Source organism: Geotrypetes seraphini, chromosome 16 (genome assembly GCF_902459505.1).
Source record: "Geotrypetes seraphini chromosome 16, aGeoSer1.1, whole genome shotgun sequence".
Classification (NCBI taxonomy): Eukaryota; Metazoa; Chordata; class Amphibia; order Gymnophiona; family Dermophiidae; genus Geotrypetes; species Geotrypetes seraphini.
This window is the reverse complement of record NC_047099.1, coordinates 7,558,737-7,585,700: the sequence shown is the minus strand read 5'-3', so window position 1 is coordinate 7,585,700 and position 26,964 is coordinate 7,558,737. Positions and strand designations below refer to the sequence as shown.

Sequence of the window (26,964 nt, the reverse complement as noted above, 5' to 3'; positions counted from 1 at the left end):
TACATCCCCCCCCCCCCCCCCGAGCATGGCAATAACATCCCTTACCCCGACTGGGCACCGGCACCAGCACTGGTGCCGGTGCCCGAAGATCCTCGCTCGTCTGACGCGGCCTAGGTTGGGCGGTGCGTCGGAGATCCTCCATCTTCTGGTCTGGGCTGGGCTGGACTGGCTTTCAGCATTTGCGCATGCTCTTGGAAAGAGCGAGACCAGAAGACTTTGAGCATGCGCAAATGCTCAAAGCCAGTCCCGCCCAGCCCAGCCCAGAAGACGGAGGATCTCCGACGCACTGCCCAGCCTAGGCCGCGCCAGAAGAGGGAGGATCTTCGGGTACCGGCACTAGTGCCCAGTCGTGGTAAGGGATGTCATTGCCATGCTCAGGGGGGATGTAGGATCGCGGGGGAGGGGGGGAAGACATGAGCGGGGGGGATGCTGGATCGCTGGAGGGATGCCGGATCGCGGGGGGGGGGGGGCGCTCGTACAGCGAGGCAAGCTCGGTTTACGAGGCACCATGTTTGCAAATGTTTTGCTCGTCTTGCAAAACACTCGCAAACCGGTGCACTCGTAATATTTTTGAGGTACCACTGTAATATTTTTGAGCTATAGGGCGCACTATTGATGACAGAAAACAAATCCAAAATCTGGATTTTTTTTCCCTTTTGTTATAGCTTTAAAATACAATGAAAGACACAAACATAACAACCTACAGAGTGCACTTGCCGAACATAGGACTCATCCAATATGATATAAATTATATTATAATGTGAATTCTCAGTGTGAAATGTTATGCGAAAACACCTTCATATGCAATAAACAACCATGTTAATATCCAATAGAGGGAAACCTTCCCGCGGGGTTATTTACACGCCATCATAGGAATTCACAATGTGTACATGTAACATATATGTGTATAAATGGTGAAAAAGTGAATTAAAGTCAAAATAAATGTTATTGAAAATGCCTAGTTCCACCAATGCAATTCCCCAGATTTCTCTGCCGAAAACTGAGAACCTAAAAAAAGAGTGGGACTTAGCTTTGTAAAAGTTTGCGTCAATCATTATTCCAGGAAAGACAGCATTCCGTGGCGTATCTGCACTTCCCTTGGGAGATACAGCTAGACTTTTGACTTTGATTCACTTTTTCACCATTGATGCATGTATATACAATATGTAATGTACAGTATACAGATTACTGTAATGGTATCTATTTGGGTCTTCCATCTACCTGCTTGAAATAATACATTTATCACACACTATCTACTAGAGGTGTATAGGCCAAAAATTGTCCTGTGACATTTTTAGTATTTTTCATTTCATTTGGGAAATTTTAAAACTTTCTTTTCATTTCAGGGCTAACGTTGTCAATGGTGTATGCAGGTTGTACAAAATTCTGCAGCACGGGTTGTGATGGGTACATAACGATATGAACATATCACACCAATTTTAAAGAAATTGCATGGGTTGCCAATCTGCTATCGAGTACAATTTAAGATTTTGAAAATAATCCATCAAGGGATTTATGATGTTTTGCCTGATTATCTGACCAAATGCTTGAAGGTATATAAACCAAATAGAGTATTGAGATTGGAGAACAGAATGTTGTTAGACGTACAAATGAGAGATAATATCAAGTATGCTACTATTAGAAAGTCTTGTTTTTCGATTGCTGGTCCAACATTTTGGAACAAATTGTCTGGAGTGATACATTTTTGTAACAGGTTTCCATTATTTCGTAAATTGCTCAAGACAAACTTCTTTTCTTAGCTTTTAGCTGATTCTCATGTGTTTGATTTGGTATATCCTAGTTGCAAAAGAAAACGAATATTAGGGTTGACTGATGGTCTTTTATTACATGTTGGTTTTGTAATCTGATGTAGAATGTAATGTAAAGTCTGCATTACTGTGAATGTTTTACTTGTAAGCTGCTTAGGTATATAAGCGGATTATAAATTTTCTACATAAATATGTTGAATGCACACGTTGTGAATTCCTATGATGGTATGTAACTAATCCCACCGGAAAGTTCCCCCTATTGGATATTAACGGGGTTGTTTATTGTATATGGAGTTGTCCCCTTTCGGGACTGTCTCCTTTTCGCATAACATTTCACACTGAGGATATAATATAATTTATATCATATTGGATGAGTTCTATGTTCGGCAAGTGCTCCCTCCTAGTCATTACATTTGTGTCTTTCAAGTACTATTAATTCTTTTGGGCTCTGTATTATATTTAAAATACCATGAAACAACATATAAAAATACTACAGAGAGAGATCATAAAAGTTTTTCTTAGGCAGAGACATATACACTACCAACACAGCCCTCTCTTTTTGTGGCAACACATTGAGAGGGAGGAGGTCATTCATTCAATGGGTCATGCGGGAGATAAATTTCATCAGTACTGGGCTGTAAACATTCATTTTTATTTAAAATGGTTAAAAAGAAGCACAGTTCTAAAAGGAACGTAAAGTTTAACTAAATAAGTGGCAAACTACTGAGTTTCCAGGGGAAAGACAATATGTGATATGTCCCATTTCAATTGCTTATGTCACTGTTGCAGATTAAAAGTTCAACATGAAGGTCAAGAACGAGACAGCTGTGACAGACTTCATCCTGGAAGGATTCCCCAGCTCTCGTCAGATGCAGAATTCCATTTTTGTGTTACTTTTCATAGTCTACGTGGTCACCTTACTTGGGAACATTTTAATCATTGTGGTAATATGTCTGGACTATCGTCTGCACACCCCTATGTATTTCTTCCTGGCCAACTTATCCTTTCTAGAAATAAACTTGATTTCAGTGTTTGTTCCTAAAGCTCTTCTCAACTTGGCTTCCAAGAAAAATATGATTTCTTATGCTGCCTGCATGGCTCAGGGCTATTTCTATTTTTACCTTTCCACCATAGATTTTCTCCTTCTCTCTGTGATGTCTATTGATCGTTACACAGCAATATGTCACCCACTGCATTACTCCACCATCATGAACAGTAGAGTTTGCATCAATTTGGTCCTTGGTTGCTGGGTGTCTGCTTTCTTCTTTCTTCTTCCATCAACCGTTTTGATATGTCAACTGCCATTTTGCGGCCCCAACCTCATTGAACACTTCTTCTGTGACACATCCTCAGTGTTAGCACTGGCCTGTGCTGACACTCAACTCATCAAGTTGATAGATGTGATTGTGGCTTCCATTGTGTTGCTTGGTCCCTTAGTGTTGATCATTCTCTCATATATCTATATTATCTCCACCATTCTGAAAATCCCATCTGCTAAAGGTCAGCAGAAAGCCTTCTCCACTTGTGCCTCTCACCTTACTATGGTCTCTTTGGTCTTCGGAAGTGCTATTTTCATAGAAATAAGGCCAATGCAGTCAAGTTGGCTATATACGAACAAAGTGGTGTCTATAATAAGTAGCATTTTCACCCCTCTAATGAATCCTTTCATTTACACATTGAGGAATGAGAAAGTCAAAGAAGTTTTCAGGGATAGTCTAAGCCACCTTAAACTTTTCCAAAAAGTGTAATGTGGATTGTTTATTGATAGGTGAGATTTTTATGATGGCAACATAAACCTTGTTTCACTAAGGTATGTGGGAGTCATTTATACTGTCAAGAAATCCTGCAGAACTTACCTGTCTCTCTAGCTTAACCCCCCTCCAAATGACTAGGAACCAAAATGGAGGACTTTTATGAACCTTAGCGAGAACATTGAACATAGAAATAATTCAAAATACGATATACCCCCTCTTTTACTAAGGTGCGCTAATCAAATTAGCACACGCTGAACGCTAACACATCCATAGACTAACATGCACGCATTAGCGTTTAGCATGTGCTACATCGATTAGCATGCGCTAATCGGTTAGCACACCTTAGTAAAAGAGGGCCATAATTTATGAGTTTTTAAAGATGACAGAGGTCACTTTTTTTGGATATAACTTCCATTCCTCTTCTTTTGTCTGACTTATTTTAATTTGATGAACGTAAAGCGCTTAGATCTGAAACTTGAAATTTCCGAGAATGGGGCTTATGTGGATTTAAAAGCTCTTTTCACCAATTCACCTAGTGGAAAGGTATAAGGATACGTTTGTACGATATGTTTCTACCTGCATTCAGTTTAGCCAAAATTCAAAGATTAGCAATCTGCGCATTCCCCTGGAAAAATTTTAATCCAGTTTATAGTTAGATTTGCATCTGTTTTAAAAGTTTTGTTTCGTGTACTTTTTTAGGTGGTGGGAGGGAAGGGTTGATACATTTTGCAATTGCTATTCAAAAAAAAAAAAAATCACTGTTTATTTATTTTGCAGAGCATGCACTAAAAAAGTAACTTAGATAAATAAACACATACATTACCTTAAATAAAGAAACATACTTCTTGTGTTCTTTTCATGAAAAAAAATGGCGCAAAGCTGTCTAAGAAATAGGTCGCTTTTCTTTTCTTTCCAGGAAAATTGTTTCATTTCCATTATTGTTTATTGAAAGCTTCTCTACCGCTACTAATGACTGAGGGAGTCAATTCAGAGCAGTTTATATGAGCTTTGTAACGGTGTTACAATACAGGAGCTTCTGTAAAGGTGTTACAATACAGAGTTTGCGTTTTCTGAGTTGGTTCTCAATACAGCCCTCTTAAACCATAATCAATCCTCTTTCTTATTTCCACTATAATATATAATCGATCTAACTGCTTATACATACCTATATAAAATATATCATATATTCATAGTATACCTTCTTATACACTATATACATCCATTATTATCTATCTTGCCTTTCTTTTTTACTTACCCACTTCCTGTTTTGGAATTAGGCGACCAGAACTGTATACAATATTCAAGGTGAGAGTGACAAATGCATTTACATAAGTGCATAAATGCAATTGTCTGTAGACCCTTCGGCCCTGACTCTAGAAGTTGCAACTAGATCAGCGGTACTTAGCGGCTCCTAGCTAATTTCCACATGGAAGTTATTGTTTTCTAATTGGCTTAAATGGCATGATAATTGAAAATGCTTTTAAAAGCCAATTCAAAAACAATTAAAATTTCACGTGGAAATCAGTGTGGCACCTACCAACAACTAAACTGAGGTACCTACTGGCACCTACCCGCAGTCTTCAACGGAACATCTTCAGATTCATTCAAGACCAAATATGGGATCCCACAGGGATCAATATTATCCCCTCTACTATGCAATATCTTTTTGGCCCCTCTTCTAACATTAGGGCAATCCATTGGTTTTACGATGTTCACCCTATAAACCTAAACAACCTAAACCAAATAATACTCATAAATCAAAAATTGGAAAAGATTAATTCTTTGCTTGACTCTAACATGCTTTCTTTGAATATCGCAAAGTCTAAATTGATGATATTTCCCATCAAAAAAGAACTTTCCTTACAGGTTCCTTTAAAACTCAAAACCCTATCTATCAACATCGTATCTTCATTAAAATTACTTCGAGTCACCTTTGACAGCAAATTCAATTATCACCTTCATATTGGTCCAGTGGTCCAGTGCTGCTTTCATCGGCTGCGCATGAATTGCTAGAACCAGCCTCCTTGAATATTTTAATTCACGCCCTTGTGATCTCTTGTATAGATTACTGTAACGGCCTTTACAAAGGCATAACAAAAAAAAGAAATCAGAAGACTTCAGATAGTACAGAATACTGCAGTAAAAATCATATTCAATGCAAAAAAACATGACCACGTTACTCCCCTTTTACATAAAGCTCACTGGTTACCAGTAGACCACAGAATCACCTATGAAATACTTTTGTTAACTTTTAAAACCCAACAAAATAACCAACCAGAATTCATTAATAATCTTCTTATCCCATATAACCCTTCAATTGTCAGCTCAAAATCTTTTCTCTGTTCCATCACTAAAATACATAAACACTATTGAGATCTTTTTTTTCCTGTGAATGCTCCTTCTCTCTGGAATTGTATTCCAGCTTATTTAAGCAAAGAATCAACTCTTAATCAATTCAAGACAAAGCTAAAGACATTTCTTTTTATCGATGCCTTTGAGATTTAAGTGCCCTTTTAAGGGCGACTTAGAGTGATTTCATTTTTATTTACCCTCCTACTGTTTTTCCCTTAAATTATTATCTTTTATCTTTGAAATTGTAGTTCTTGCCTATTATCCTCTTGTTTCCACCTGTTATGGTTTTATGGCTCCAAAAGTCTGTTGCCCCCTGTCTTTTTAAATTTGTATTTTAACTATTGTTTCTTTTATGATTTTGTACACCGCCTAGAAGGCTGATTAGGTGGTATAAGAAATTTTAATTAAACTTGAAATCTACCCGAAAAGTAGGCATAGTAAGGGGTGGACAATAGGCAAATTATGACTTAGGCATCGGTACAGTGTCTCAGTGGTGTAGCAGTATCATAGGGTAATTCTAGTTTATTACATATGGGATGTCAGATTGACCTTATGAGTTTACTAACTCATCGGGCCTGTCAATTCTTCATTCATCCCTATTTACTAGAATTTATAAACATGATGAAGAGCACGGGTCCAAGCACCGAGCCCCGTGGCACCCCACTGGTGACGCTCTTCCAGTCCGAGTATTGTCCATTTACCCCCACTCTCTGTTTCCTATGCTCCAGCCAGCTTTTAATCCACGTGAGTATTTCACCCTCGATTCCATGGCTTGCTATTTTCCAAAGTAGTCGTTCATGTGGAACTTTGTCAAACGCCTTCTGAAAATCCAGATATACAATGTTGACCGGGTCGCCCTTGTCTATCTTCCTGTTTACTCCCTCAGGTTGAAGGGTGGTAAACCTAAGAGTGATATCAGGATATAGTTTCTCATAGAGTGGGTGGAACAACTTCTTGGTGGAGGTGGTGTGGACAAAAACAGTGATGGTATTTACAAACATATGGAATAAATGTAGAGGATCCCGTTACTTGGAGACAGCTAACATACCATTTGTCTTCTCTTCATTCAACCTATGCCCAGAGTGGTTGATTCTGAGGAGGGAAGCTATTTCTGAAATGAGGCTCTGTTGAACCTACCATATTGTGAAATGGTCACCTGTTCTGAGATAAGCGATTCAGACTTGTACTTTGCATTATGGGTTTTGTTTATAAATTATTGTTGGGACTTTTTGTGGACTTAGTGAAGAGTGCTCCGTCTGGTCATTTTTGATTATTTTCTTTAACAAAAGAACATAAAAATATCCTTACTGGGTCAGACCAATGGTCCATCAAGCCCAGTAACCCATTCTCACAGTGGCCAATCCAGGTCACTAGTACCTGCCAAAACTCAAAGAGTAGCAACATTCCAAAATCCCAAAGAGTAACAAAAGATTCTAGAACCCCAAAATGTATCAAGATTCCAGGCAGAATCTCAAAGAATAGCAAGATTCCGGAACCCCAAATAGTAGCAACATTCTGTGCTACCAATCCAGGGCAAGCAGTGGCTTCCCCCATGTCTGTCTCAATAGCAGATTATGGATTTTTCCTCACGGAAATTGTCCAAACCTTTCTTAAAATCAGCTACGCTATCCGCTCTTACTGCATAGAGGATTTGTTCCATTGACACTTTCACTTGTATTTGTTTGGACACATATACATGATTGTGCATAATGTGAGGTATCTGATGATGGTGAATCAATATTGATGAAAGATCTGTGTTTTTGACCTGCAGCCATATTGCCGGCTCCTTTCCTTTCCGACATTGTTGGAGAGGGTGGGAGCCAACAGGCCCCACTCCAGCCCAGCACATAGTATTGGTCTCAGCTTCAGGCAGGGTAAGAACAGCACCAATAAGAGCAGTGCCAGTCAGTCAGGGGGAGGGACAGATGAGCCGGTCATCAGGTGGGGAGGTGGTAGGATAGAAGTGCCGATCAGGTAGGGTTGGAATTGGGAGTGCTAGTTAGCAGGGGATGAGGGATGTAGCCTTCTGAGAGACAGAGGGAGGGAGGGATGGAGGGAGGAAGCAAGCAAACAAGAAAGATCGAGACTCAAATATAAACAAAGACCCCCATTTTTGAGCTTTTTTTGGTCCCAAAATCTCAGTTTATATTCAAGTATATATGGTAAGTTCCACAAGGCACCTACCAGGATATGCATTGGAATCACATCTACAGTGTGGTTATGGGAGGAGATGACCTTAGGTGGGGGCGATTCTCTAAAAACTTAGGCACTGGTAATGTACGTCTTTCAAACCCTAGCCTTCATTACTGGCACCTAAGTTTTTTCTTATGTGTCGGTAGCAGCGATTCTGTGAACAATGCCTAAGCATGACTGACAGATAGCCAGCGCCATTTTTCTAGGTGTTGGACAATTTAGGCAAAGTTTACAGAATCTGAGCCTTAATGCATATTAAAAAGGCTTATTGCAGAACATGTTCTGGCATCCACCAGTAAATATGCATGCCCACCCTGTATGCTAAAAAATATTTTTTATTTTCTTGGAAGGGGTGTATTTCGGGGGTGGAGAGTAGGCATAACAGCGCTAATCCGTTAGCACATGAGGAATTTCTATGTGCTAATTAGAGAGGGGTTGGCATGGGGTCTTTATTGTGCACCAAATAGATGGTAGTAGGGTCTCACACAGTAAAGATTTTTAATGGTTGCATGCTAATGGAAAAATTAGTGCATGGCTATTAATTTGGAGAATGGGAGTAATAGCCATGACAAAAGTGGCCTTAGCATGTGGGAAAGCCCCTCGTCAGGTAAATCCGAATGTCTGGTAACGCTATGCTAAAGGCTCTTCCATTAACCCTGCGCTAACCAGTTAGCACGTGGTAATGTAGATGTACCAGCTTGTTAGTGAAGCTAGGCCCCCTTTCTGTCCCTGAAATAGGAAACTCCCACGTTAGCATGCGCTAAGTCCAGATTTTTGCTGCAGTTTTGTAAAAGGCCTCTTAGGAAGTAATACTGATTCTAGAACAAATTCCTACCGTGTTCTTTCTCTGCTTTCCTTGATTGTTTAAGTTTATTAAAAATTTAAGGTATTGCCTTAGTTGCCTATCAGTACAAAGCGGTTTATAAGTTCAAAACAACCAAAGTAGGAATGGAGAAACATCTAGCACGCAAAGGACAGAAGCCAACACACATCTATGAGACAAACCTGGTTTTTTTTGTTACACAGAACTTTCTGGAGCCCAGTTCGTTTGCAGAAGTTAGATAGTTCTAAATCTAATAGATGCTGAAATAGGGACACTGGATCATCTGTTGTTCTATTGTCCTTTGATACTCAATTTTTGGAAGTCGATATGGGGACATATAAATAACATACTGGAATCATCGATTCCATTAACCTATGATGTAGTCATCTGTGGGACAATATTGCATATTAAACCGCCATTGGACCGGTACAAATGCCGGCTTTTCCTTATTATGACCGGGATTGCCATGCAAATGGTTACCCACAATTGGAAAAATTGGGATCGGCTTAATTTTACAGTTTGGTGGGTGAATTTATGTTTGTGTTATAAGTATGAGAAAATGAACGCTGACATGTTGGGGCATAATAATTTATTCAGATTAGTTTGGGGGTTCATTAACGACTTTTGTTACTTCGGTATAGTTGTCTTTTAGCTTTAATTTCCTTTAGATTTATATACACATCAAGGGAATGGGGGAGGGGGGTTATCTCCTTTGTTTTATTCCTAGATTGAATGTACTGGAAGGGGGGAGGAGGTAATTCATTTTGTATTGTTACTGATGGATTGTAAGTGCTGATTCTGATTATTAATGTATGTATAGTTTTATGCATTTGTATTAGCCTTGAAAATTTAATAAAGATTTAAAAAAAATAATAATAAATTCAAAGTCCACAGATATGGAGACCTCCAAGTCCATGAGAAATCATATTTTCTGTTGTGCTTGCTCTTGTGTGTTGGCTTCTTTTTTTTTTGGGGGGGGGAAGCCTGATCAACTTTGTTCTACAAGTGCTTACTTGACTGTCATAACTGACATGTTTACAAGGAATAAGTCATGAAAAAAATGGAACAATCTTTGTAAATTTACATGTGAGCAGATTAGTGCTCAACAGTATTTTAATTGGGAAGGAAAATTTTTATTAGGGTGCACAACGCCAGGAACTGTTTCAAGGCTGCTAATAGAATTAACAGTACTCTGCAAAGCTGAAGATTCAAGGGTCTCTGGGAAAAAGTGGAAATCCCCAGGAGAAGCGGTGGCTAGTTTTACATATGTTTCAGGAACAATTAATCATGCGTGCAGCAGAGGAGTAATCATTTCCCTTGGATGGAAGAGAGAATTATATAACATAAGCTGATTAGAGAACAGAGGTGACAGAGGCATGTCTTAATGTCTTTGATTGCATAAAACACCTTAACTTACATTTATATGCTAATGCATCAGACGTTCATAACTATCTCTCATGCAGTAAATACGAAAAGCTAAAATAATTGTAGGTTAGCAGAAGGATAAGTAAATTTGTTCGTGCCTGAATACGTTTCCTGAAAATGTAGAGCAGGACATTACTCTTTTTTTTCTAAGAAATCCTGAAAATAAGGGAATTTCCTTGATCTAATTGATGAGTTGGTTTTGAATTTATTGTCCATGACAGCATAAGCCACATGTGCCGGATCCTTGGGATGGGTGCAGATCGCTTTTCAATATGAAAAGCAGCATAAAGGACCATTGTTTCTCAAAGCCAGTTTGCCTTCGTTAGCGTCCTTTTCAGAGCCCAAGATCTGACATGGATTTGAAAACTTGGGTTCATCATTTCTACGTCTGGCTCCATGGATGTTAAACAAGGAAAGCTCAATACAGATTGGAATTTCAAGCATATCAACAACTTATACAAAGTTCAATTCAGAGACCTGAATTAGATATATTTTATGCACATTTCTGTACTGTATCCTAGTTGACAGAAGTGTATTATAAAGATTATTATCATCACATATTATACCAATGAGAAGCTGAAAAGAAAGGCGTGATTACCATGAACAAATCTTCATTCCTTGGAAAAGGAGATGAGGTAAGTTTAAAGATAGGAACTGTCTGGTGGGAAAGAGCTGGTAAGCAGAGGGTACATGGGTATTTCTATTCAGAATCTGTAACAGTAGATAAAGGATAATTTCAGGGTCACTTACTAACTGCTAGATAACATGTATTCTACTAGAGCAGTGGTTCCCAAACCTGTCCTGGAGGACCCCCAGGCCGGTCGGGTTTTCAGGTTAGCCCTAATGAATATGCATGGAGCAGATTTGCATGCCTGGCACCTCCATTATATGCACATCTCTCTCATGCATATTCATTAGGACTATCCTGAAAAACCGACTGGCCTGGGGGTCCTCCAGGACAGGTTTGGGAACCACTGTACTAGGGATATGCAGGGGCCCTTAGATCAGGGGTAGGGAACTCTGGTCCTCGAGAGCCGTATTGCAGTTGGGTTTTCAGGATTTCCCCAATGAATATGCATGAGATCTATTTGCATGCACTGCTTTCAATGCATATTCATTGGGGAAATCCTGAAAACCCGACTGGAATACGGCTCTCGAGAACCGGAGTCCCTACCCCTGCCTTAGATTGTAAACCTTACAGGGAGAGGAAAATACTTAATGAGGTACATTATGTATTTTCCTCTCCCTGTAAAGTTTACAGGGAGAGGGACTTACTACTGAAAAAGTTTGAGCTAATGTATAGGTCATTATTTTCTCTCCTTCAGTAGGTAAAATGTCACCAGTGGAGCTGTGGAACAAGACTCGAGTGTCTGAATTCATTCTCGTTGGATTTCCAGGTGCTCCTGGACTTCAAATCTGTCTTTCTGTTGTGTTTTCCATCATCTACATCATAACACTGATGGGGAATCTATTATTAATTGTCATAATAACCTTTGACTATCGGCTTCACACCCCCATGTATTTCTTCCTCATGAGTTTGTCTTTCTTGGAAATCTGTTTCGTTTCTGTTTATATTCCAAAAATGTTGGCCATCTTTATCTCACATAAGAAGTCAATTTCATTTGCCGAATGTTTTATACAAGGCTATTTCTATTACCTCCTGGCAGGAACAGATTTGTCCCTTCTCACTACCATGTCTGTAGATCGATATGTGGCCGTCTGTCGCCCCCTGCATTATGCCACCATCATGAGTCATAAAGTGTGTATGCAGCTGCTGGTAGGTTGTTGGGCAATGGGTTTCTTGTTGCTGCTTGTCCCAACAATTCTGCTCGCCACATCTCCTTTCTGTGGCCCTAATATTGTTAACCATTTCTACTGTGACAGTTCGGAAGTTATTAGACTGACCTGTGGAGATACACAAGTTATTCAGATGTTTATTTTATTTGTATGCACCACTTATCTCATAGGGAGTGTTTTGGTTATAGTCATGTCTTACATCTACATCCTATCAACCATCTTCAGGATGTCCTCAGCCACAGGACGGCGTAAGACCTTATCTACATGCACGTCGCACATCAGCATGGTCAGTCTCACCTTCGGAACATCTATTTTTCTACAGCTCAGGGTACTTGACCGTAATTCAAAAGACTTGGACAAAGTACTTCGGTTGGTTGCTAGCACCTTACCGCCCTTGTTGAATCCCTTAATCTATTCTCTGAGAAATCAGAAAGTGAAGGAAGCCTTAAGAGATGCTGTGAGACGAAATACACTGCTCTCCAAGAAATGAGATTTTCTGGTGGGATTCACCAGACAGGTTTTGATGCCCTTTCTCAGATGACTGGTGAATACCTGGAGATTTAGGGATGTAATTCCTATCCTGTGCTAGTGCTTAAATTGCAGTATTGTCGTTGAATGTGTGTTAGTTATGTTGTCATATTTCTAGCCTTTCTATTAACTAGTTGGTACAATAAAGCATATACAATTAAAATAACAAATTGTCACATCAATTATCAAAGTGCCATTATCGTCAATGTGAACTAGTTAATAAACCACGAGATGAAATGAGCAAAATATCAATGAGGGACAAGTTCTTATAAAGATCAGTACATTACTTTGCATGGTTGACAAACATTATTTGGTCTTCAGACTAGTAATCTTTTTTCAGTGAAGTTTTTTTAAGACCTGTGATGTGTCTAATCTCTTTACAACCATTTTTTTTGAAAAGGGTTCGCCCAGGAGCAAGGCTTCTGTCTCTCCGGAATCCTACATATCCCACATGCATCACTTTTCACTTGCTCACTTTAAACGTCATCTGCGATTTTGATGCCTAGATTTTCGAATATTTAGGTAAATGTCGTTAATGTGTGTCACTAGTAAAAAGGTCTCATTGAATAAATTGGAATATTTTATGGTCCAGATTCAGTAAATCAAGCAGGCAGGCAGAAGAGCCCCTTCCCTTGAGATACAAACGAGGAAAGAAGGGACAGGGGAGATATGATTCAGACGTTCAAATACTTCAAAGGTATTAACATAGAAAGGAAAATGGTAAAACCAGAGGGTATAATTTGAGGCTGAGGGGTGGTAGATTCAAGAGTAATGTTAGGAAATTCTTCTTTACGGAGAGAGTAGTTGATGCATGGAATGTGCTCCCAAGGGAGGTGGTGGAGAACAAAAAGGATGACAGAGTTTTGGGATGGGATGAACACAGAGGACCTCTAATCAGTAAATAATGGGTATACACTGAAGGACCTAAGGCCAGTAGAAACTGAAAACTCATCTATTCGACAATTAATCTCCTGCTTTCTCCCCTTCCCCCTAACTTACTTTCTCTCCATTCCCCTACCCCCTCCTTCCTACTCTTTCCCCTCTTCCTGACCTTCTCCCCCCTCGCCCCTCTCTAGGGAGCATTGTAAGAATATTCAGAATATTTATAATAGGGAAATAAAGAAGGCAAAGTGAGATTATTTTTTTCTAAAAATTAAAATTGCAAAATTTCCAACTAAACAACTATTTTCTATAGTAGCAGCTTTAAAAAATGGGGACTTCAATAAAAGGATTAGAGTAATGCCAGAGGCAGAGGAACTAGCTGATTTTTTTCTGTTCAAAAATTCTAGACTTACAATCAGAGTTAAAAAATTTGCAAATCAATCAAACTGATCCATTGAAGACTGATTTAGAAGAATGAAACATAGACTTAGGAAAATCTAATTGGTCAGTTTTCCAAGTACCATCTTTATCCAAACTGGAAAAATTATTTAGTACAATGCATGTCACCTTTTGTGATTTAGATCCAGTGCCTTCAAAATGACTTTCAAGTTCTAGACATGGTCTTTTAGCTCTAGCTTTAATTATAAGAACATAAGAATTGCTGCTGCTGGGTCACACCAGTGGTCCATCGTGCCCAGCAGTCCGCTCACGCGGCGACCCCCAGGTCAAAGACCAGTGCTCTAGATGAGTCCAGCCTCACTTGCGTACGTTCCAGTTTAGCAGGAACTTGTCCAACTTTGTCTTGAATCCCTGGAGGGTGTTTTCCCCTATAACCGACTCCGGAAGAGCGTTCCAGTTTTCTACCACTCTCTAGGTGAAGAAGAACTTTCTTACATTTGTACGGAATCTATCCCCTTTTAACTTTAGAGAGTGCCCTCTCATTCTCCCTACCTTGGAGAGAGTGTCTTTATCTGCTAAGTCTATTCCCTTCAGTATTTTGAATGTTTTGATCATGTCCCCTCTCAGTCTTCTCTTTTCAAGGGAGAAGAGGCCCAGTTTCTCCAATCTCTCACTCTCAGAATAGTCTAGATAGTGAAGAGGTACCTGAATGTTGGAAAAAGGCTATTATTAAATCGATTCTGAAGAACAAATATCTAGATAAGTTGAATCCAGCTAGTTATAGACCAGTTTCTAACTCTTGTTTTTTTTTTAGCTAAATTAATAGTGTTAGAGCAGTTGGTGTCTTATATTGAATCAACAAATGTACTTAACCCAAGACAAGCGGGGTTTCAATCAATGCATAGTATGGAGACAGTGCTAGCAGGTTTTCTTAGTGAGGTTCACTCAATCTTGGATGGGGGGAACTTTGCAATGGAAGTGTCCTCAGATCTGAGTTCAGCGTTTGATCTAGGAGATCGTGGTCTTTTATTAAACTTCTTACATGAGATTGGTTTAACAGGAGTACTTTGGGACTGGTTTTCAGCAATCCTTCGAGGTCGTACTTTTAGAGTGGTCACCGAAGGTTCAATATCTCAAGATAAATCGCTAGATTGTGGTGTTCTTCAAGAGTCAGCTTTATCACCAGTTCTATTTAATATCATTTTGAGTCCCTTGGCACAAGGAATTCAGGAACTAGGAATCAGTACATATATTTGTGCAGACAACATCTTATTAATCTATAGACTATCACCTACAACTTTAGATTTAGGTCCTCTCATAGTTGGTTTAAATCGAACAGAAGAATGGCAGAGTGAACATAAATTAATTTTAAATATGTCTAAGACTATAGCTTGCTGTATCTCAGGAAATAAGACAACACCTCAAATAGATATTTCTTTGAATAATTATGATATAAAGCTAGTAAATAGTTTCAGGTACTTAGGGATTATAATTGATTGTCATTTAACTTTTGAGGAGCAGGTATCATCTGTTGTTGCTAAAGATTTTTGGGCATTAAGACAGCTTAGAGCCATTAGAGATTTTTTAGATGAGAAATCATTGCATACGTTAATTCATGCCTTTATATTGTCAAAGTTAGATTATGGTAATTTAGTATACACAGGTATTGGGTTAGGACAGCTGAAACGTCTACAAACAGTGCGAAACACTGCGATTAAATTAGTAGGCCGTGCACATATTTGTGATCATGTGACACCTTTGTATTTAAAATTCCATTGCTTACCAATGGAATTTAGGATTAAATTTAAGATTTTGATGTTGGCACATAGAGCATTTCAGCTACAGCCTTCATATCTCTATAATTTGGTGTTATTTTATGCCCCAAGACGTTTATTACAATCTTTGAATGAGAACAGGGTAGTTGTTCCTCATATCTCGAAGGCACATCTTGCGCCAACTAGAGATTGTGCGTTCATTTATTTAGTTCCACGGTTATGGAATAATTTGCTCATAGATTTGAGAAAAGAAGAATTTTATATAAACTTTAAAAGACACCTAAAAAGCACATTTTTTCAATTGGCTTTTTCAAATTGAATAATTGGGTTTGGGACTGTAATCTGTAATTTGTATTAATATAATGATTAATTTTTGATATGGAAAAACAAATTTTTTAATTGTATGTATTAATTATGTTTTATTAAGATTTGAATGCTTTGATTAGAATTGTTATTAGAATTATTGTGATGGAGGTGTTGATTATTTAGCATTTTAGAAGAAAAAAAAATTTTAACTTTCGCTTTTACTCTTTTCTATCCTATTTTTAAATGGAGTTCCTTTCTTGATGAATATATATTATATATTGTACACCGCTTGAATCTTTTTTTAGGCTGTTATGCGATATAGAAAGATTTGATAAACACAGACATAAACATATAAGTTGCCTTGAGCCTGCATAGTTATGAGCGACGCAGAAATAGAAGATTAGATTAATACTGGGAAGACTTGCACGAACTGTGTCCTGTATATGGACATTCAGTTGAGGACGGGCTGGGGTGGTTAAGATGGGCTGGAGTGAGCTTTGATGGAGACTCCAGTAGATGGAACCCAAGCACACTACCAGGCAGGGCTCTGGGTTTCTGGCCCAGAAATATCTAAGAAGAAAGACCATTTAAACTAAATTAATTTATGGAGCATGTATGGTTGGGCAGACTGGATGGACCACTTGGGTCTTTATCTGCCGTCATTTACTATGTTACTATGTAACCTGATGTTCAGCTACCAAATGGGGGGATTAGTATTAGAGGGAAGTAACCTTGAAAGAGATTTGGGTGTATTGGTGGATACAACAATGAAGTCAACGGCGCAATGCGCAGCAGCCACGAAGAAGGCAAACAGAATGTTGGGTATTATTAAAACTGGTATTATGACCAGAACAAAAGAAGTCATCCTGCCGTTGTATCGGGCAATGGTGCGCCCGCACCTGGAGTACTGTGTTCAGTATTGGTCACCGTACCTCAAGAAGGATATGGCAATACTTGAGAGGGTCCAGAGAAGAGCGACACTAATGATTAAGGGCATGGAAAACCTTTCATACACTGAAAGACTGGAGAGGCTAGAGCTCTTCTCCTTGGAAAAGCGGAGACTCAGAGGAGACATGATAGAAACCTACAAGATCATGAAGGGCATAGAGAAAGTAGAGAGAGATAGATTCTTCAAATTTTCAAAACATAAAAGAACAAGAGGGCATTCGGAAAAATTGGAAGGGGATAGATTCAAAACAAATGCTAGGAAGTTTTTCTTTACTCAGCGGGTGGTGGATACCTGGAATGCGCTTCCAGAGGACGTAATAGGGCAGAGTACGGTAATGGGGTTTAAGAAAGGATTGGACAATTTCCTGTTGGAAAAGGGGATAGAGGGGTATAGATAGAGGATTACTGCACAGGTCCTGGACCTGTTGGGCCGCCGCGTGAGCGGACTGCTGGGCGCGATGGACCTCGGGTCTGACCCGGCAGAGGCATTGCTTATGTTCTTATGTTCTTATGTAACAGAAAAAGGCAAGGGGGTGTCTTTTCAACCGATAACAGAGTCTTTATTAGAACTTTTGTTTCTAATAAAGACTCTGTTATTGGTTGAAAAAACATTCCCCTTGTCTATTTCTGTTGTTCCAGATTCAGAAAATGGCATCCAAATTAGGCACTGGAAAGATCTACTTGAAACCCATGTTCTATAAAAGGAAAGAAGATGGGATTTGATGTGGTTAAATCTAAGTAGTTTACATGTTATATACAAGTACTTATTTTGTATCTGGGGCAATGGAGGGTTGAGTGACTTGCCCCGTGTCACAAGGAGTTGTGGAGGGACTCAAATGGTTCTCAGGCCACTGCATTAACCATTAGGCTACTTCTCATTGTGCACTTAGATCTGGGTTCTGGAAACAGTGCCATAAGTTAGGTGGTAACCCAGTGCTTTGTCCAGGTTTTGAAAGCTTAAGCTGGGAGCTGCATGAGAAGGGCATCTGCACATGCGCGGAGGCAACGCGGTGAGGTCACGCACATGCGTGCATGCATGTGATGTCATCGCTTCATACATGCAGATGCCCTCCCGACGCCGCTCCGAGCAAGTGAACAGGTTTAGGGGGGCTTGGCCAGAATGGGCCCTGACTTGGGTGGAAAGGGGCTGGGCTTGGTGGAACTGGGCGGGCCTGGGGGGCGTGGCCATGGGTTTAGATTTTACTTCCGTAAAATCTAGTAACCCTAACACTACTGCCACCTACCTTAATTCCTTTATTTAGTTTAATTAGTCTGATAATTGATTGCCCTATTAAAAACCAATTAAAACCTCATTTAAAAAATGGTAGGCACCAGAAGGCATCTACGTATGGTGCCTAGCAGCGCCTTATGTCAAAGTAGGTGTAGTTAAAGGCCATTAGCTGTGATTCTCAGTCAAACTTAGGTGCCAGTAATGGAGGCACCTAAGTTTTCCTGTAGCCATGATCTTGTTACGGCGCCTACACGTGATTGGCATGTGAACAGCACCATTTTTGTTGCTGCCGCCAATGTAAGCGCTGTTTACATAATCTGTCCCTTAGTGCCAATTCCTGCACCCAATTTTGGGAGTGAGGACTTCACGTCAATTGAATTCTATAACAGGGCATCTTATGACCTGGGCTGGCACATGGATGTCCATTTTACTATGTATTTTAAAACAGGCTTTACATTGGCAGATCCCATTCTGAGATACCAGTAGGACTTCAGAAGCCCTGACTGGGATGTCTAAATTCTGTTTCAAATATCCATTCTAAAGTGCTGCTATAATGAATTGATTTGCATGCATTCTAAACTCCTGACTGGCTAGTGATGCCTGAGAACATCTGATCTAGGCTTGTACAAAGAGATCAACTGATGGAAAAACTGAAACACAGTGGTATAAATAATATTTTGCTCAAGTTCTCAAGGAGTCAATTGCAGAGATAGGAGTGATCCAAAGTAGAATGTTCCAAAGTTCTTTATTTCTTACTTTCAACTCTCATATCACATATTCCACTGACCTACTGGAACACAAATCTCACAAGAAAGACAATACTGTATATGATATCTTTAGTGTTTTGTGTCATTTTTGAGGATGTATTTATTTTTAATTTATATTTGTATTGCATTTTCAAAATACAAACAAACAAACTTTACTTGAATACTGATTTAGAAAAAACAAACTCCCACATAAACATGTGGCTCCAAAGTAATCTAGGAAATTAGCATTAATTATTTAATAAGAACATAAGAAATGCCTCCACTGGGTCAGACCAGAGGTCCATCGTGCCCAGCAGTCCACCCACACGGTGGCCCAACAGGTCCAGGACCTGTGCAGTAGCCCTCTATCTATACCCCTCTATCCCTTTTTCCAGTAGGAAATTGTCCAATCCTTTCTTGAACCCCTGCACCGTACTCTGCCCTATTCCGCCCTCTGGAAGCGCATTCCAGATGTCCACAACATGCTGGGTAAAGAAAAACTTCCTAGCATTCGTTTTGAATCTGTCCCCTTTCAGATTGTTCTTTTATGTTCTGAAAGTTTGAAGAATCTGTCCCTCTCTAATCTCTCTATGTCCTTCATGATCTTGTAGGTTTCTATCATGTCCCCTCTAAGTCTCCGCCTTTCCAGGGAGAAGAGCCCCAGTCTCTCCAATCTTTCAGTGTATGAAAGGTTTTCCATGCCCTTAATCATTCGTGTCGCTCTCCTCTGAACCCTCTCAAGTATTGCCATATCCTTCAATACTGGACACAGTACTCCAGGTGCGGGCGCACCATTGCCCGATACAACGGCAGGATGACTTCTTTCGTTCTGGTTGTAATACCCTTCTTGATAATACCCAACATTCTGTTTGCCTTCTTTGAGGCAGCTGCGCATTGTGCCGTTGACTTCATTGTTGTGTCCACCAGTACGCCCAAGTCCCTTTCAAGGCTACTTCCCTCTAATACTAATCCCCCCATTTGGTAGCTGAACATCCGGTTCTTTTTCCCTATATGCATGACCTTGCATTTCCCTACATTGAAGTTCATCTGCCATTTATTCGCTCACTCCTCCAATTTGTTTAGGTCCCTTTGTAGTTCCTCACACTCTTCGGCAGTTGTAACCCTGCTACAGAGTTTAGTGTCATCCTCAAATTTTATAACTTCACATTTCGTCCCCGTTTCCAGGTCATTAATAAATACATTGAATAGCAGCGGTCCGAGTACCGACCCCTGCGGAACTCCGCTCATGACCCTCATCCAGCCTGAATAGTGACCTTTCACTCCAACCCTCTGCCTTCTGCCTGCCAACCAGTGTTTGACCCATCTGTGTACGTCCCCTTTAATCCACAATATTTACGATCCAAAGATAAGAAACAAAACAGAAGGAAAAATATACAATTAAACTAAAGGGACAGTACTGGAGAACACTCTGACAGCCGGCAGGAGGGATGCCCCCAAGATCGCTGGGAGGGATGCCCAAATTCCTCCTGCCGGAACACATCCCCACCCCCCCTCTAGATCACCGGCAGGAGGGATGCCCAATCCCTCCTGCCGGAACCCCCCACTCTGCTGCCAGACCACCTAGCACCCCCCCAGGCCCCCGAACCCCTATGACCCCCCAATCCTCCCTCTAACCTTGGTTTGGATGACTGGATAGATGGACTGCCCCTTACCGGTGCATTGTGGGATGCAATGCAGAGGGGCTTAAGCCTTGATTGGCCCAGGTGCCTAAGGTCCCACCCATAGAAGGGGCCTTAGGCACCTGGGTCAACTGGAATGTTAGGTTTGCCCATGTGCCTAAGGCTCTGCGATCGTTGGGTGGGGGGGGTGCTGGGCAGGAGGGAGTGGGCTTCCTTCCTGCCTAATCGTTAGGGGGGTTGCCGGGCAGGAGGGTCTGGGCATCCCTACTGCTGTGATCTTCCAGTTAACACAGTAGCTTTGAAGATATCAGTGTATTAATTTTTGAAATTACCACATAGTAACTGTAAAAAAATTACTGCATTTTAGTAAAAGAAAGCTTTTGTGTCCTGAGTCTTAAGATGAACAAAATCTAAACAGTGAGTAATGGTATCTCTTCATCTCACATTCAATGGTCTGTCACTTCCAGTATCTCCATTATAACATTTTATATTTGGTTAATAGTTATGGAAAAGAATCTGTACATTGGCTTCTGTTCCTTTAATTACAAATTAGGTCTCATGGGTGCCATTGATGAATATAACTAGTCTCCTGAAGTTATCTCGTCTTTCCATTATACAAACAAATGAGAATGATTGACCTACAACTTATAGGAAGATCAAAACATCTCCCCTACATACATTGGAACAACGTGTGACCCCTCCTGAGGAAGAGTGAACGAAACTCGAGTCGGGGGGCCAGTGATTTTAACATGGCTGTTAGTTTTCCACTGCAGCACATTTAAGCACTGGCACTTTATTTTCACCTGTGGTTATTGATAATATATTCCATCAACCACCTGCCACTTGAGATAAGTAATCTTACAGTATTTATTATTGGTTCTGGGACTGTAAAGGCGATGATGGTCCCAAAAATAGCCACAGTACGGTGTTACCACTGAATAGGTGGTTAAATGGTCTGAGCACTTTAGAAACACAATTTTATTACTTTAACGTTATTAAATTATTTAGAGCTGTGATTTAGAAATTGTGATTCACAGATTACAATTAATTATCTCCCTAGAAGTTTGAGATAATTGTAATTAAGACATCTAAAGTACTCTGGATGAGAGGAGAGAAATTTAGTCAAATGTATCATCTCACCATAAGTACATTTTCAGAGAATTATAGCCTTCTGAATATTGATTTTGTTGAGCAGTCTGGAATCCTGTGATTGACCTTGACTTATTCAAATCACCAACTTTTGCTCTAAAGCTTGTGGTCAGGTGAGAAAATGCTACATTTTAAGAGAACAAAATTTCTTTGATAACTGAGTAGAGTCTTAAGGATAGTCTGGTATCATGTGTTGAGTAGGATCTGTTGCATTGAGAACAAAGAAGATAAATCCCAATGAAGACTACCCCCCCCCCTTTTACAAAACTGCTAAAAGGTTTTTAACACAGGCCAGGGCACTGAATGCTCTGCGCTGCTCCCAACACTCATAGGAACTCTATGAGTATCAGGAGCAGCGCAGAGCATTCAGCGTTCTGGCCAATGCTAAAAAACACTTTTGTGGTTTTGTAAAAGGAGGGGAGGGGGTAAGCCTGAAAATGATCCTGCTTTTCTATTAAAAAACAAACAAACCAGGATCAGAGCCAAATTACTCATCTTTCCTGGGTTGTTCTAGGAATTTTTTTTTAATGTTCATTATTCCTCTTGCTTACAAAATTGGTCCCTCTTGTAAATTTATATAGCCATTCATGCAGAAGTGCCAAAAATGGTTCAAATGATCCTATATGGTTCAAGGTAATGAAGAGAGTATTGAAATGTCCATTTCACTGACTGAAGTAATAATAATAATAATAATAACAGTTTTTTATATACCGCAGGACCGTGAAGTTCTATGCGGTTTACAAAGATTACAAGATGGTATAAATTGAATGAACTTAACAGAGGTGAAAGATAGTGGTTACCATTATTGAAGAGAAAGAATTGAATGGGTCAGCTGTTTAGATACTTCAGGAACAGATATGTTTTTAGGCATTTCCTAAATTCCCCATAAGTGGAAGGCGTGAGCAAATGTTCTAGATCTTGGTGTGAGAAAAGGTATTGGTGGTGTCTTTTGAGTTTACATCCTCTAACTGTGGGGGAAACGACGTTCAAGTGTGTGCTTCTCTTATGTCTGTTGGCTGAGAAGGAAAAAAGGTCAGTTATGTATTTGGGGGATAGACTATATAGTGCTTTAAAGCAGAAAGAGGCAAACTTAAACTTTACGCGTGCCTCCATCGGTAGCCAATGCAGCTGTCAGTAGTAAGATCAAACTTCCTCAGCCCGAAAATCAGTTTGACCGCTGCATTTTGTAGTGAGACACTGCAAGCTAACTCTTCCTCCTCATCCTAAGCTTTATACTTTTCGCCTCACCTTCTCATATTAACCTAAGTGAATCCATTTCACATCTTTTCCCTCCACACTTGATATAATCACTGCTAATTGAAAAGGACAGCCATCATTTGTTGACCTGTGCAATTCCCCATTCCCATTTGGTTAGCAACATGCATATTCTGTGCACTGTACAGAATTTCAGCTTGATGGAGGGGAAAATGAGGTGGTAACTCAGCAACCATAGGACCACTTGAAATGGAAAATTTCCCCATTACTGACCTAGGTAAAATGATCCTAGAGTAAGTTCTTCTACACTTTTGTAGAACTCAGGCAAAACTTGCAGACGTCGTCCAACCATGACTGTTAATTACAATTAGTGAGTAAATTAGCTGTCTCTTAAATCACCTTTCTTCATTACTTTTCAGTCGATTTTTTAAGGGGCAAAACTCAATTGAGAAGACACCAATGCATCAATATTTAGCCAGGGTGGGGAGAGTTTTTCTAAGATCTGACTGCTGTCAGCTACATTAGACTCATATATTCAATGCCAGACTATGTTTCTGTTTATTAAAATTTGATAGAACGCTCCAGCTTACAACAGATCCAGGTTTTTGGCAAAACCTGGAATTTTTTCTGGGTGCCGGCCGCTATTCAGTTCCAGTTCTGGTGTATCTAACAAGACAAAGCTAGGTCAAATTGATGTGGTCCTATCTTCCTGATTAGATACACAGGTTCTGGCAGTGAGTATTCATGGCACCTGTATAATTTTCAAGCCAGATCCAATATCCAGCGGTGTTGCCTGGTTAGGTTCTGTTTTCAATATTGGCAGCCAATCAGTACAGAGACAGAGCCTACCATGTCCATTGTAAGCACACTGCATATCAATCCTTAAATTTGCCTTACATGAAGGATGTGTTTTATAATTTGTTTTCTAATTTAGTTTTGACTTAAATATAATAGACATACTGGGTCAGACCAATCTATGTAGCCAGTATCCTGCTTCCAGCAGTGGCCAAATCTATAAACAAAAAGAGTCAATAGAAAAGTCAATATTGACCCAAATCATTATATCTATGGCCTTCCAGTTCTCAACAGTAGCTATTGGATCCATCCCTTTCCATGAAGGACTCAGTAATGAAAGCAGTCACTTCCTGAATTTTCTGGGAAATGAGTTCAATGTGCAGCATCTTCACACTGTATCATGTTTGTTTCATTGGTGCAGATGTAAAGTCCATCATGAAAGTGAAGAATGAGACCTTCGTGACAGAATTCATCCTGGAAGGATTCCCTGGGTCTCCTCAGATGCAGATTTCCCTTTTCGTGTTGCTCTTTATGACTTACCTTGTCACCCTAATGGGGAACATTTTAATCATTGTGTTAATATGCATGGACTATCGCTTACACACCCCCATGTATTTCTTCCTGGTGAATTTATCCTTTCTAGAAACCTTCTGCATTTCCGTAATTGTCCCTAAACTCCTGATAACCTTTGTGTCAGAGAAAAAATTAATTTCCTATAGTGCTTGTTTTGCTCAATCTTATTTTTACTTTTACCTTTCCACCACAGATTTTCTTCTTCTTTCTGTGATGTCCATAGATCGTTTTGTAGCGATATGTCACCCAATGCATTACTCCACCATCATGAGCAACAGGCTTTGTGTTCAACTGGTCATTGGTTGTTGGATGTCTTCTTTCTTCTTTCTTCTTCTGCCAACTGTGATGATGTGTCAACTCCCCTTTTGTGGCCCCAACCTCATTAAACACTTCTTTTGTGACAGTTCAGCCATGATAACACTGGTCTGTGCAGACACCCGACTCATTAAGCTGATAGCTCTGATTATATCTACTATTGTTTTGATTGGCCCTTTAGTCATAACTATTGTCTCTTACATCTATATTATATCCACCATACTGAATATGTCTTCAACAGAAGGGCGCCATAAAGCCTTCTCTACATGTGCCTCCCATCTCAGTATGGTCACCATCATTTTTGGGAGTGCTATTTTTATAGAAGTGAGGCCAATGTCAAAGGATTCTCAGGATATGGACAAAATGGTGGTTGTGGTGAGTAGCGTTTTGGCCCCACTTCTCAATCCTTTCATCTATACTTTGAGGAACAAGAAAGTCAAAGAAGTACTCAGGGATGCTCTAAGGTCCTCTTTTACTAAGGTGTGCTAGTCAAATTAGTGCGTGCTAAATGCTAACGCGTGTATGTTAGTCTATGGATGCATTATCATTTAGCATGCGCTAATTTGACTAGCACACCTTAGTAAAAGAGGGGGTAAGTGGATGTGTACATTCCCAAAGAGAATGATTTCTAGTTATTGTGATGTAAGTTATTGTGGGGAAAGTAAGTGTATGCGTTACACTATTCTATGACTGATGAACACGAACCCCTGGATTCTATATTATGGCACCCAAATTTGGGTGCATGCCCAAGTTGCATATGTAAATTAATGACAATACTATATCTAAATTTGGTGAAAGTGGGTAATAAATAACAAATACTCAATGTAAATACTCTACTAAATTAATTGCATATAGAGCCCTTAACTATCAATAATTGGACATTAATAACCGATTATTGCAGTGAATTGGCTGCAAGTAGGATTTGTGTGTGAATCTGGCTGCTCGTTATTCTATAAGGCTTGGCGCCCAACTTTTATAGTGTGTGTCTGAAAATGGGGCATGGCCAGGGGTATGTCAATGGTGTTCCAAATTGGTACATGAAGATTTACGGAATACATCTTGAGCGCCACCCAAGATCAGCACCAGCATTTACACCTGGTTTTTACCAGGTGCACATTCAAATTAGCATGCGCTAAATGCATGCATGTTAGCCTATGGAAGTGTTAGCATTTAGCGCACGCTAATTCGATATAACATAAATGTACCCTATTTGTATACATAACCCTATGTCAAAATAGTGTGTATGTACCCTAAACTGTCTGTCTTGAAAACATTATGAATGTATTGTCGTAACCCCTTCTGGCTTCCTGGGGAGGATGGGCTAGAAATCCAAATAAATATATCCCTTTCTGACCACATATCCCTTGGCTCTCTCTCTATATATTTAGCATCAACATTTTATTGAAAGTTTTCAAGAAATATACAACAAAATTATAGAAGCAAAAACCAATATCAATACATTGTTAAGCTGCAAGCTCGTACAACAGAGATATAGGAGTCAGACTTTTAAAGTTTTACAGAACGCATCAAAAGGAGCCCAAGTCCTAGTAAAGCTGGAGATGTTATTTTGTTTAAACGCTATTATTTCTCCGTATTTTCTGATGCTACAAAGATGATACCACCATTCATGGAAGTTGAGTTTGGAGTTGTCCTTCCAATTGTAGACAATATGATGGGTAGCTAAAGCTATCATGTCAAAAATACTTTTGAATGGTGACAGTATAGAAATATCAGGGTTTGAAGAACGCAATATGATGGATTTATATGACATAGGCAGGTTGTTGTCCAAGTGAATTATATCTTATATAATTATTATATACCTTGGCTATATGTTAATGCATAATCTTATCAAAATCTCCATTACTTTTGTTAATATATCCATTCCTTGGCTCCTGTGCCACGAATATACAGTATAGTTGCAATTGAGTCTGACCTTATTTGGCTCTTTGTTTCACTACTCTAGTTAAAGGACTTTTGCATTCAGCCGTCTTTTCAGTTTCCAGTAGAGGTCACTCACAAAACGCTGCTTCCGAATTCCCTGCTCTAGAGCAAATAAATTCTGTACGTTATTTCAACTGAATAATTCAGGTGTTTCCTCGATGCTTTCGAACATGCGTTGTTCCAACAGGGCTGTTTCCACTCCTGGAGTTGTGTTTCTGGTCTTTTATGTTAGTAAATGACAGGACCAACGAGGCCATTTGCTCTGTCTGAGTGCTCCCAGCCCTGCAGCCCCCCTGCTGAACCTCTAACATGCGACTAAAGCTAGTTTCCTCTTTCAGGGCTGCTGCTGCTGCCCAGCAGAGTGATAAGAACAAAAAGGCTGGAAATGAATTTAAAGTGCAGAACATA

At 39.8% G+C, this 26,964-nt stretch overlaps 3 protein-coding genes across 3 annotated transcripts in view; all 3 read left to right on the top strand.

Moving 5' to 3' along the window:
- Window positions 1–2,572: 2,572 nt before the first annotated feature.
- Window positions 2,573–3,517, top strand: LOC117350406 (olfactory receptor 6M1-like). The gene has a single exon (XM_033924686.1). The coding sequence runs from the start codon at window positions 2,573–2,575 to the stop codon at window positions 3,515–3,517; it is 945 nt and encodes a 314-aa protein (XP_033780577.1).
- An 8,132-nt stretch (window positions 3,518–11,649) lies between these two features.
- Window positions 11,650–12,603, top strand: LOC117350405 (olfactory receptor 6T1-like). The gene has a single exon (XM_033924685.1). The coding sequence runs from the start codon at window positions 11,650–11,652 to the stop codon at window positions 12,601–12,603; it is 954 nt and encodes a 317-aa protein (XP_033780576.1).
- An 11,559-nt stretch (window positions 12,604–24,162) lies between these two features.
- Window positions 24,163–26,964, top strand: part of LOC117350404 (olfactory receptor 6M1-like) — a 35,757-nt gene continuing 32,955 nt past the window's right edge. The window contains exon 1 of the mRNA XM_033924684.1: window positions 24,163–25,095. Coding sequence (XP_033780575.1) covers window positions 24,163–25,095 — 933 coding nt within the window. The remainder of the gene's footprint in view (window positions 25,096–26,964) is intronic.

Coding starts and splice junctions, on each gene's coding strand:
- LOC117350406 (XM_033924686.1), top strand. CDS start 2,573: ATGAAGGTCAAGAACGAGACAGCTGTGACAGACTTCATCCTGGAAGGA.
- LOC117350405 (XM_033924685.1), top strand. CDS start 11,650: ATGTCACCAGTGGAGCTGTGGAACAAGACTCGAGTGTCTGAATTCATT.